Source organism: Octopus bimaculoides, chromosome 30 (assembly GCF_046866305.1).
Source record: "Octopus bimaculoides isolate indiv1 chromosome 30, ASM4686630v1, whole genome shotgun sequence".
NCBI lineage: Eukaryota > Metazoa > Mollusca > Cephalopoda > Octopoda > Octopodidae > Octopus > Octopus bimaculoides.
This window is the reverse complement of record NC_142957.1, coordinates 4,005,170-4,019,041: the sequence shown is the minus strand read 5'-3', so window position 1 is coordinate 4,019,041 and position 13,872 is coordinate 4,005,170. Positions and strand designations below refer to the sequence as shown.

At 34.5% G+C, this 13,872-nt stretch overlaps 1 protein-coding gene across 7 annotated transcripts in view; it reads left to right on the top strand.

The window, feature by feature from the left end:
- The window catches only part of LOC149130143 (uncharacterized), a 70,174-nt gene that overhangs the window by 23,187 nt on the left and 33,115 nt on the right, over window positions 1-13,872 (top strand). For all 7 annotated transcript variants that reach the window (XM_089346547.1, XM_089346548.1, XM_089346546.1 and 4 more), the window contains 3 exons: window positions 3,437-3,482; window positions 11,305-11,349; window positions 12,267-12,515. In XM_089346547.1, coding sequence (XP_089202673.1) covers window positions 3,437-3,482; window positions 11,305-11,349; window positions 12,267-12,515 — 340 coding nt within the window. The remainder of the gene's footprint in view (window positions 1-3,436; window positions 3,483-11,304; window positions 11,350-12,266; window positions 12,516-13,872) is intronic.

Below are 13,872 nucleotides of genomic sequence, written 5' to 3'. Positions count from 1 at the left end.
AAAAAATTAGAAATGGTGAGAAACATTTTAAAGGTGGTAAGTTGAAAACAACGGAAATGAGAAAGAAAAAAGAAAGATTTGGGTGGAATATGTTGTTTTTGACAATAAAGTCATATGGCTGAATAGATAGGGCCATAGACTTTGCGGTACAGTTGCTCAATACGGTGGTATTTCCGATTCGTCAACAAGAATTTATCCATATATTTGTATTCACTGCAAATTTCAGATGTGGAAGATAAGTGGTTAGAATAGCGGCTTCTAAAAGCGCCATCGCATTCCCTGGTGTAGCTCTTCATTTTCGCTAATAACATTATCTAGCATACTGTAACTTTCCCTGAATTGTGACTGATTTAGTCATACAAACCTAGACTAGTCACCGTTATATTTTCATTAGAGCCTCTGGCCCAACAACAGTCGACTGTCAAATATTCGGATTGAGTGGCTGGATAACTATAGCTTTCTTGATACGAAGGTTTTCACCATTACATACGCCACGAATACTATACTCTACCATTTCTAAATAAAAATAAGCCACAATAACCAACAGTTGGAGAGTTGCTGCTAGGCTAAACGCCGGTCAGTTTGACTCTAATAACCACATCAGTTTGACATTTCTCGGATAGTTTCCGAATAATCTTTTAAACTTTCTACATTGTTAGAACCTTTCTTATTTAATTTTTCGTTTTCTTTTTGTACTACAATGCTCCAAGCAAACTACAAAGCGCTCATTATTATTATTATTTTTTTAATTATTATTATCATTATTATTGTTATTATTATTATTATTATTATTATAATTATTACTATTAAATATGGCGAACTGGCAGAAACGTTAGGCGAAATTTCGTCTGTCTTTACGTTCTGAGTTCAAATTCCGCCGAAGTCGACTTTGCCTATCATCCTTTCAGGGTCGATAAATTAAGTACCAGTTGCGTACCTGGGGCAATCTAATCGACTGGCTCCCTCCCCAAAATTTCGGGCCATGTGCCTAGAGTAGAAAAGATTATTATTATTATTATTATTATTATTATTATTATTATCATTATTATTATAAGTTTGACTTTTGCTTTGTATTTGTCGAAGTTGGCTCCAAGTCTCACCCAGATACCTCAAGAGACAACAAGTTAAAGGTTCAAGTTGGTGTTATGCCACGAGTGTCATAAATTTGGTTTTGCACGTAGTACTGTTCTAGAGAATGTTTAAGAAAACCATAAGAAAATTATGTGTTTGTTTTAAAATTTGAGATTACATAGACAGTATTTTATGTAGGATATGGGCAGTTCCTATGAGCACTATCTTTTGAATTTCTGCCATTTTTGGGTTTCCTGGTATCTGAGCTAGTTAGGAATTAGCCCCTTTTGCTATTATTCCTAGGGCACCTATGACAACAAGTATTGTTTTAGTCTTCAGCTTCCACTCTTTGCTAATTTCTATTTAAAGATCTTTATATTTGCTCAATTTTTGGTAGGTCTTGACAGATACATTTATATCGATTGGGACAGTCAATCTACTTCATTTTGGTTAATATAGAAAGGATTGAGGTAACTCCTCCTGAAGATATAGAGTCAAAATTAAAAGAAGAGTGCCATTTGCTATCTTGTGAACAATATTTCGACATCTCGCGTGTCTTCCACTGGTTCAAAAAATAAATTTGTCAATCTACTTCATTTTGGTTAATATAGAAAGGATTGAGGTAACTCCTCCTGAAGATATAGAGTCAAAATTAAAAGAAGAGTGCCATTTGCTATCTTGTGAACAATATTTCGACATCTCGCGTGTCTTCCACTGGTTCAAAAAATAAATTTGTCAATCTACTTCATTTTGGTTAATATAGAAAGGATTGAGGTAACTCCTCCTGAAGATATAGAGTCAAAATTAAAAGAAGAGTGCCATTTGCTATCTTGTGAACAATATTTCGACATCTATTTTGACTCTATATCTTCAGGAGGAGTTACCTCAATCCTTTCTATATTAAGCAAAATGAAGTAGATTGACAAATTTATTTTTTGAACCAGTGGAAGACACGCGAGATGTCGAAATATTGTTCACAAGATAGCAAATGGCACTCTTCTTTTAATTTTGACTCTATATCTTCAGGAGGAGTTACCTCAATCCTTTCTATATTAACCAAAATGAAGTAGATTGACAAATTTATTTTTTGAACCAGTGGAAGACACGCGAGATGTCGAAATATTGTTCACAAGATAGCAAATGGCACTCTTCTTTTAATTTTGACTCTATTATTATTATTATTATTATTATTATCTTTGCTGGAGATGTACTACAGTGTCAGCTGTTCACTACCAGTGAACTAAGGTAACACCTCTTATTTTTCGAGCACCATCCGGAGTATTCGAGCGGTTCCAAGCAGTGCTGTTTTCTGCAAGTGTTCCACCCTTATCGCAGCCCCTATTTCTTCCATGTACTTCTCAAGATTTTTACTCATTGTTTCCAGGGCTCCGACAATTATTGGTACTACTGCCACATTTTTCAGCGACCATCACCGCTTTACTTCCCAAGCTAACCTGTCATATCTATCGACTTTTCTTTCTTCCTTATCGCATAACTTGTCAGCTGGGAATGCTATATCTATGATCCAACATCGTTTGCTTTCTTTCTCAATAAAGACTATGTCTAGCTTCCTATTCTCTCTCTCATGGTCGCACTGAATCATAAAATCCCACAGGATCTTTGCATTATCATTTTCGATGATGCCTTCGGGTTTATGGTCGTACCAATTTTTTGCTGTCAAGTCCATACTTGTTACACAGTGTTCAATGAACAATCCTTGCTATATTGTTATAATGTCTCTTATATTCTTTCTAGGCTGGTGGCGTACATTGACTGGTAATATGTCATACGGTTTCACCATTTTGTCCACAAATTCTGCACTTATCACTTTTAGATATGTTGTCTATTGTGTATTTGATGTAATATTTTCATTCTTCTTCTTCTTCTTCTTCTTATTTATCTATTTATTATTATCATTATTGTTATTATCATTATTACAAAGGCGGCAAACTGGCAGAAACCTTAGTACGCTGGGTGAAATGCTGTCTTTACGTTCGAGGTCGACTTTGCCTTTCCTCCCTTCATGGTCGATAAATTAAGTACCAGGTGCTTACTGGGGTCGATCTAATCGACTAGCCCCTCCCCCCACAATTTCAGGCCTTGTGCCTAGAGTAGAAAAGATTATCATCATCATCATATTATTATTATTATTATTATTATTATTAAAGGCCTTGAACTGATAGAATTGTTACCACGTTGGACAAAATGCATAGCAGCATTCCATTCGTGTTCCAGTTAAGTACTGGGGACGACGTAATTGAGGGAGCATCTACCCCCAAAGCTGCTGGCCTTGTGACAAATTTTGAAAGCTGTTTTAACTGTGATATTTTGATTTCTGAACTTCTGACAAATACTTCTATTTCAGATCATGGAAAGGTTTCCAACATGTCTGTTTTTGATATTATCTCTGTGTAAGTTATTTAGTTTTTAATTAATCTCTCAACATCATGATCGTTTATCTGCCATCTTCTACTTGTTTCATACTTTTGACCATGCCCAGGCAGTAGCATCATCCTGTCGAACCTTTAATCGAATGGATTGACTCCAGTGTTACTATTTGTTTGTTTTTTATTGTGTTTAAGCCTTGTAATTATCCAAACATTCCCTTTGGACGAATCATTCAGTTATAGGAACGTAACAGACACAAATACACACACAAACACACACACATGCACATATATACATACATTCATACATACAAGTATATACATTCATACTAACAAGTATAAATTCATACATACATATATTTATATATATAGTAGTATTATAACCCAGTTTCATTCGGGTCTACTTGGGCCACTATTTAAAGATGAGGAATTTTTACCTAGAGGCCACGCTTTCAATTGAGCGAACTCAAACTTACCATGCAAACTCCCCAGCACTTTCAACATAGGTGTGCAAATTTTCAGGTCAATCCGACCACATTTACTAACACTTTTTCCTGCACAACTGCTTGTGGGACAACGTCCGCCCTTTTCACAAATATATATATATATATATATATATATATATATATATATATATAATTAATCAAAGGAGATGCTAAGTATGTCTACCTGCTGGAAATAACAGTCAAAACTCCTATTTAAATCGCCAAAATACACTGATGATAACTACAGAAATCAACCGTCCGAAGGCAAACGGGCTAAGACAATCTCCCAACGTACAGTTAAATATTTGTATTTCGACTTACGTGGACCGGTTTCTGCACTGGCAAAAATAGCCTCAGCTTCCTCAGCATGCATTACCACGAAGGAGACTCCCAAACCGTCGTGTTGACGTTTGCGCTGCAACTGATTCGTTTTGCACTGAAATCATGGCAGCCACCAGTGTGAAAATAATTTCAATACTGAGCAAATCATTCACGAGAATATATATATATATATATATATATATATATATATATATATATATATATATATATATATATATATATATATATTCTGACATATAATTATATAGATATAATGACAGTAAAAGAGTGTGGATAAGCACACCAACATGCTTGAAACATTTGCTCTATAAACTACATTCTAATTTACTCCGTTAGCACAGGTTGAAAGCGGATTAGTGTATGAATCAGATTTTTCAAAGAAGGGATATCCATAAATCGATTTCTGACTTAGGGTACCCCTGCTGTCATCAGTATGAAATGCCGAAAGAACATATATGTATATATATACACACCATATGAACAAGATATATCCACATGAATATAAACATGCATATAAATGCATACTGTATTTGAATCTAATTCCTTCATCACAAACCACAAATATTTACCTAAACGCTTTTGATATACTGGCCACTTGATAAAATCATTAAATGTCTTTATCCTTAATTAATTAATTATAAATCAGTTTATATTTACTGCGGTATTATTTTGATCGTTAAAGCACGTGGTTTGTGGTGTAGATGTATGTGTATATTTTTATTCATATGGTATATATAAATTACTACATGTATATTCTTTCGGCATCCCATACTGATACTAAGCCAAACATCGATTTATGTGTAACGCTTCTTTGAAAAATCTGATTCATTCACTAATCTGCTTTCAACCTGTGCTAACGGAGTAACATGAAATGTGGTTTATAGAGCTATTAGCATCTATTTCTAGCATGTTGGTGTGCTTACCCACAGCCTTATGCTATATACATATATATATATATATATGTATATAGCATAAGGCTGTGGGTAAGCACACCAACATGCTAGAAATAGATGCTAATAGCTCTATAAACCACATTTCATGTTACTCCGTTAGCACAGGTTGAAAGCAGATTAGTGAATGAATCAGATTTTTCAAAGAAGCGTTACACATAAATCGATGTTTGGCTTAGTATCAGTATGGGATGCCGAAAGAATATACATGTAGTAATTTATATATACCATATGAATAAAAATATACACATACATCTACACCACAAACCACGTGCTTTAACGATCAAAATAATACCGCAGTAAATATAAACTGATTTATAATTAATTAATTAAGGATAAAGACATTTAATGATTTTATCAAGTGGCCAGTATATCAAAAGCGTTTAGGTAAATATTTGTGGTTTGTGATGAAGGAATTAGATTCAAATACAGTATGCATTTATATGCATGTTTATATTCATGTGGATATATCTTGTTCATATGGTGTGTATATATATACATATATGTTCTTTCGGCATTTCATACTGATGACAGCAGGGGTACCCTAAGTCAGAAATCGATTTATGGATATCCCTTCTTTGAAAAATCTGATTCATACACTAATCCGCTTTCAACCTGTGCTAACGGAGTAAATTAGAATGTAGTTTATAGAGCAAATGTTTCAAGCATGTTGGTGTGCTTATCCACACTCTTTTACTGTCATTATATCTATATAATTATATGTCAGAATATATATATATATATATATATATATATATATATATATATATATATATATATTTTATAAAGAATATTCAAAAGGAATATTTTATTGAGCTTATATTAAGTGCTCTATTACTTTGAGCAAATATATATATATATATATATATATATATATATATATATATATATGTTCTTGTATCATTAATAAATTTATAAAATTATTAATAATATTCACAGGAAATCAATATTTAAATTTCGAAAGATATATGTTTAATGTGACACAGTAATATTAAGACGTACTAAATATAAATATATATAAAAAATATAAATGTACATAAAAATATATGCGTATATAAATGCATATAAAATGTATGCGTAATTGAATATAAATATTATGAAAGTCTAGAAATTAAAAAGCATCTGACGATCGTTTCACGGACATTATTGCAACCACAATGTGATCAGAATAGATAAGCATACTGGCAATAATTCCGCTCTTCGGAGATGAATGGTGTTATTATATACGTGTTAAAAACGAATGGTATATATAGATGATATTAATTAAATTATTAAAAAATATTAAGCATATTAAAGATATTAAAATGTATACTGTCTTTTAAGAATTTGTAAAAATAATCCTTCCTATAATTTGGAAAATTCATATTTTTCGTTTGTGGAAATTTTAAATGATATATATTTTTTTTTTATATAAAACTGATATGTTTTTCATAAATATTTAAGAATTTGGTATATAATTATAGTAAAGTTCATCTTGTTGGATATATTGGTAATCCTATGAATCATATCAATATTTAAAAGTTCATCCACTGCAAATATTTCATCATTGAAAATTTAGTTAGAATTGAAATAAATATACATAGAAGTTTTTTTTATTATTGTCAGAAGATTCCATTTCAAATTCAATTTTAATTTAATATAAATATTTTTATTATCTATAAAGTAATATACTAGAAACTAGGTTCAAATTCCTAAGTATTTAGATAAAACATTTATTCTTAATTTTAATTTAATATATTTATAAAGGTATTATAGATTACTATTATTTGAATTCCATTACTAAGTGTCTAGATTAAACACATATATATATCCAATATCTACACGTATACATATACATATGCGTACACACTCATACACACACACACACACACACACACACACACACACACACACACACACACATATATATATATATATATATATGTATACACACATACATTCATGTGTACATATATGTGTTTATGTATATATATATATGCATTTATATATATATATGAATGTATATATACGTATATATATATATGTATGTATACATATATATATGTATGTTATATATATATGTATGTTATATATATATATATATATATATATATATATATATATATATATATATATATATATGTATATGTATGTATGTATATATAGGGAGAATTCACAAAAACGACAAAAGACGAAGACAGGTGGTGCAGACAACAAACAGATGTTTTAGTTTAACGCTCGGGAAGGGAAAAAGTCTTTAACGTTTCGAGCCTATGTTCTTGCACAGAAAGAAACAAGGAGAGAAAATAAAGAATGTGTAGTGGTTAGTGATCTATCACGGCGAATATATATACATGCACGCATATATATATATATATATATATATATATATGTGTGTGTGTGTGTGTGTGTGTGTGTTTGTGTGTGTGTATGTGTGTGTGTGTTTGTGTGTGTATATGTATATATATATATATATATATATATATATGTATGTATACAATTTTACACTTTTACTTGTTTCAGTCATGTGACTGCGACCATGCTGGAGAACTACCTTTAGTCGAGCAAATCGACCCCAGGACTTTTTCTTTGTAAGCCTAGTACATATTCTATCGGTCTCTTTTTGCCGAACTGCTAAGTTAAAGAGATGAAAAATATCCAAAAAAAATTTAAAAGAAAGAGCTAAGATTTGTCGATTCTTAACGAAATTAGTAGACAATCAACACTACTAAGTAACAAGAAGAAAACAAAAATACTGTGCAAATACATTACAGAAAAAGATTTACCTGAGGCAAAAGAAAAACTAAAGCAAGATATCCTTGCCAAAGCACAAAGGATCCGCCGGTATGACAAACGTCAAGGTTTCTTTGAACAAAACAAACAGTTCAACTTCAAACCCAAAAAATTCTTCCAAGAATTTGGCAAAAATAAAATAGACATTACTGCTGCACCAACAGGAGAAGAAGTGGAAGAATTTTCGAAAGAAATATGGTCGGTAAAGGAAAAACCTCAGGAAAAGACTATTAAAACTACGAACGTAGCACCTGCGCAACTCTGGGCCCCTATAACAACTGAAGAGGTCACCCAGGTACCTCAAAGACTAAGCAACTGGAAGGCACCTGGGAACGTCAAAATCTCCAACTTCAGGAAAACACAAAAAGCTGGCTGAAAACTTTAACGACATACTAGCAGAGACAGAGACAATGCCTGAATGGCTCACGAAACGGAAAACCATCCTAATTCCCAAATCCACGGAAACAGAAAAAACACAAAACTACAGGCCAATAACCTGTCTCCCTACGATCTACAAAGCCTTTACTGCAATAATATCGCAGAGATTGAGTAAGCACCTGGAAAATAACAACCTGTTTCCAGAAGAGCAGAAGGGATTCTGCAAGGGCTCATACGGCTGTAAAGATCAATTATTGATCAATAAAGCCATAACTGAAGACAGTCGCAGAAAGAAGAAAGGCCTCAGTATGGCCTGGATCGACTACCGAAAGGCTTTTGATAGTGTTCCCCAGACGTGGATCCTCGAAATACTAGCCATAAACAAGGTGGCACCAATTATTATAAAATACATGAGACACTCTATGAATAAATGGCAGACATGCTACAGCTCCAAACAAAAGAGGGACTCGTGAAAACCAAAGCCATCCCCATTACAAGAGGAATATTCCAGGGAGACACGCTCTCTCCACTCCTGTTGTGCCTGGCACAGACACCTTTATTTGACATGCTAAATAGAACTGGGTGCGAATACAAATGTTACGCCAAAACAATCAGCTACCTTTTATATATGGATGACCTAAAACTATACACTACAAATGATAAATAGCTGGAAACACTACTACAGACAGTACATGGATTTACCAAAGAAATAGATATGAAATTTGGATTAGAAAAATGTACCAAAGCAACCCTGAAACGAGGAAAACTAGTTAAGAGTAGCAGCATCACACTAGATAAAGCCAATGAAATAAGTGAATTAGACCAAAACCAGACATACAAATATTTAGGAATCAATGAACTAGATAGGATACAACACACTCAAATGAAAGAGAAAATAAAGACAGAATACTATAGACGAGTTAGATCAATACTGAAAACAGAGCTCAATACTAAAAACAAAATAATAGGTATTAACACTTTAGCCGTCCCAGTTATAAGTTACAGCTACAATATCCTTAACTAGACACTAAATGAACTAACCAAAATAGACAGAAAAACAATAAGAATAATGGCAGGATCTAGGATGCACCACCCAAAATCTGACATAGAAAGGCTATATATACAACGTATAGAAGGTGGTAGAGTCCTTATACAGCTGGAAATCTATTATAAGAAGCAAGGAAAACTAATACAAATAGCCACAAACACGAACAAAACAAAGGAAGAAAAAAGAGGCCATAGAAGAAGAAGAAGAAGAAGAAGAAGAAGAAGAAGAAGAAGAAGAAGAAGAAGAAGAAACAACAAAAGCTATAAAACAAATGAAATCCAAACTAAAACTAGAACAGCAACGGATCATTATAAAACGATGGCAAGAAAAGCCCCTTCGTGGCAAATACTGGGTTAAACTAAATACAAAAGAAATAGACAGAGAAAAATCCCAGCAATGGTTGAGAAGCTCAGGACTCAAAGCAGGGACTGAAGGATTTTTAATTGCTGCACAAGACCAAAGCTTCCCCACCAGAAATTACCAAAAACATATAATGAAAAGAAACATAACAAGTAACTGCAGAATATGTGGCGATGGACAAGAAGCAATAAATCATATTATCTCTGGCTGCCCAGTCCTGGCTAAGAAGGAATATATTCACAGACACGACAGAGCTGCGATCTACATACACTGGAAGCTATGCCAACACTATGGAATAACAACAGAAAAAAGATGGTATAAACACACGCCAAAAAAGGTCACAGAAAACGAGAAAGCAACCATACTCTGGGATATGCCAATACACACAGATAGAGAAATTAAGGTAAATAGACCAGATATAGTTGTCAAAGATCATGAAGAAAAAAGATGCTTTCTAATTGATGTATCAATACCAGCAGATGACAACGTTTCCCTCGAATGTGGAATCTAAAAACAGAAACAATTCCTATCATAGTAGGTGCCTTAGGTATAAAAAAAAATTCAGACAAATACATAACAAAAACACCAGGACTTACAAATATATATAACATACAGAAAATTGCACTACTGGGCACTGCACACATCCTACGCAAAGCACTTTCAATACAGTAACCATAAGAGCATCACAGCAAACCACAGCACATACCCAAATCGCACAGAGCTGCGCTCGGTAGTGAAGTGAAAGCACGTTATAAAAATAAAACTACTGAACAATAATAATAATAGCCATAATAAAAATAATAATAATAATAATGATAATAATAATAATAATAATAATAATAATAATCCTTTATAGTAAAGGCACAAGTCCTGAAATTTTGCATCGACCCCAGCGCTTGACTAGTATTTTTTCATCGATCCGGAAAGAATGGTATGCAAATTCAACCTCAGCGGAATTTGAATTCAGAACGTAAAAACGGACAAAATGCCACAAGGCAATCGGAATTGAGTGTCCAGTAGAGCTGTAACAAAAGCTTTGCCTTCTTGGCGCAGCCAGAATCATGAGAAATGTGCTAAATCTTTTCTACTCTAGGTACAAGGCCCGAAATTTTGGGGAGGGGGCTAGTCGATGTGAAAGATCGACCCCAGTACACATCTAGTACTTAACTTATCGACCCCGAAAGGATGAAAGGCAAAGTCGACCTCGGCGGAATTTGAACTCAGGACGTAACGACTGACGAAATGCCGCTAAGCATTTCACTCGGCATGCTAACGTCTTTGCCAACTTGCCGCCTTGAAGAATGTACTAAATAGATGAAAAGGACTAATATCATGATACCTTAGGTTGCACTTAAACGTTTTGTAACAACTCTGCCAGACATACCATCTCTCTATATCGTATTTAGTTCTGTCTGCCGGGGGTGAAACTTTGTATTATTGTTACAGATACGCGAGACATCTTGCGTTTATGAAATTTAAAAACAGAAATAAATATTCTCTCTGTTTTACAGGTTCAGGATGTGAAAGTATAGAAACATTTGATGTTGTTCCAGATGGTAATTATATTTTCAAGATCTCTGATTTAAAGCTAGGTGAAGTGATAAAAAGTGCGTATTCTGTTAGAACAAAGTATACTGCAGAAGGTAGCATGAGAGAATCTCTCATATATAGGATTTTGGTGCAAAATGTATTCTTGCTTATATCTCAACCTTCCTTGGTCTCGTCAGTGATGGACACTAAAACCTCTGCTCTCTTTCTGTCTCATTGCAAAGTCATTTTGTTCATTAACATATCAGCGTGAAGGTCTCTTACCCCAAAGCAGCAGCTGTCGCCGTACAGGACCAGCGACAGCTTATCTATGCTGCATTTAACTCAATCCAGTCAACAGACTATCCCTGTGACATCTGGGGCGCCTGAGCACTTGCAGCATTTGACTGCGAAGTCACATATACTCTCATCACTAAGAACACAAACTTTGTCGTCATTGAACACTGTTGGATTACCTACCAATCTATAAACACACATAGTAGATGTGTGGCAGGCGGAGGGAAAATGGTCAGAGCTGGCGACGGAATTTTGTTGACAAAGCAGAGTTATTGCAACCGACGATGACGCGTTCAACGGTGCAGACGACCCAAGCGTAAATAAACATTTACTTAAAGACTATTCTATCTATTTTGTTGAAAGTCTACACGGGAAGAAATTCAAAAGCTGCAGGTAAAATGACATCGTTATGGGAATTTTCATTAAAACGCCCTATTGAGCTCAGAAAAATCGATGTAGAATGAGAATTATCGAATTTTCGAAAACTTCTAGCCTTATTTGAACTTCCAGGCATGTGATCTACCTATGTGCCAGAGATTTATATATATTTATGCATATAGATCTTAATTTCAATTCTAATATTTGAAATATTAAAGATGTTGCAAAAATATACTTCAATTAAAGAATAATATTGATGTATCTTTTTCAGGAACAATTTGGTTAGGTGAAAGTTTGACTCTTAAAGTTAACATGCCGAAGATAATGAGGCCCATAGTTTGGAAAAGTGGTTACCATAAATACGAATGTGATAGCTTTTGCGCCGATGGTCCTAACTATAAAGTGACACACACAGAGAATACATCGACTCTCTGGATTGGAAACGTGTCTTGGGAGTTTTCAACCTGGGTGGTTTATGACTACAACCTACAAATGGGAAAAATCGATTTGGATATAAACGGTAAGGAAATTCTACTTCTTCTTTCTCCGCCTCCTTCCTTCTCTCTCGCTGATGCTTACGGAAAATACTGTCCGTGCAGTTTCCCTGTAAATATGATGCCTAACTGACGGCTGCACATCTTTAAGGCTGCACATCATCATCAACATCATCATCGTAGTCAACAACAACAACATTCTGGTATGTGTTAGACAGTTTACCTGGGGGTGGTAACACCGGAAATCTGCACCAGTCTCCGATAGTCTCATTTAGCTTGCTTTCTCCGGGTGGATGCCCTTCCTAATGTGAACCCCTCCACAGAGTATACTGGATTGTTTTTAAGCGTCACCATCACCAGTGCTTTTTACAGGGCACCAGCACCTACATCAAGGCATTTTATTTGGCACCTTGGTTTTAGGCGGGTCTTCTCGAGTACAGTAATGCTCCACATATCTCGGCCCTGTGCCATCTTACAAAGTTTCAGCCTTTTGAGATCAGCCTTCATCCCATTTCTTCTGGGTCTCTCTATTCCACAACTCCCCTCCACATTCAGTAGAAAACTTACGTTTCTTTATCTTGCGAGAAACCAATTTATGCAAAAATGTTTTTTTTCCATTCATAGTTAGTTTTTTCCTCTTCACTAAAACACACAAAACCCTGATTTTTTAATAACATTTTACATAACAACGGTAGACATATTTAAAATTTGAATATTTTAACCCAATCAGAAAATGGGAAGTGGCATTTTTGCATGAAAGCTATCTATGACAACATTAGACAAAATATTCTTTTCTACTCTAGGCACAAGGCCCGAAATTTTAGGGGAAGGGGCAGTCAATTAGATCGACCCCAGTACGCAACTGGTATCTAATTTATCGACCCCGAAAGGATGAAAGGCAAAGTTGACCCCGGCGGAATTTGAACTCAGAACTTAAAGACAGATGAAATACCGCTAAGCATTCCGCCCGGCGTCCTAACCACTCTGCCAGCTCGCCGCCTTACATTACATAAAATATTACGACAGAAGTAATGGTTAAAATGTTCCAAGAAGTTGTATTACACCAACTTTTACCAGCAACAGAAAATGATCGGGTGGTACTTGTATGGGAAATTATAATCTATACAGACAAAAGCTGCAACATAACTGACCAGGGATCAAAAGAATGGACTTGTATTGACGTAGCAGTACAAGCAGAGCAAAATATTAAGACAAAAGTCGAGAAAATCAGGAAATTCAAAGACCTAGGATTGGAAGTGAAAAGAATCAATGGAGCCTCAAACTCTTGTGTGGTACCTATTGTATTCGGTGCTACTGGGCCAATGTCAAAAACAGCAATATTCTGGCATGCGAAGCTGTAAATACCAAATAAATCGGTTGACT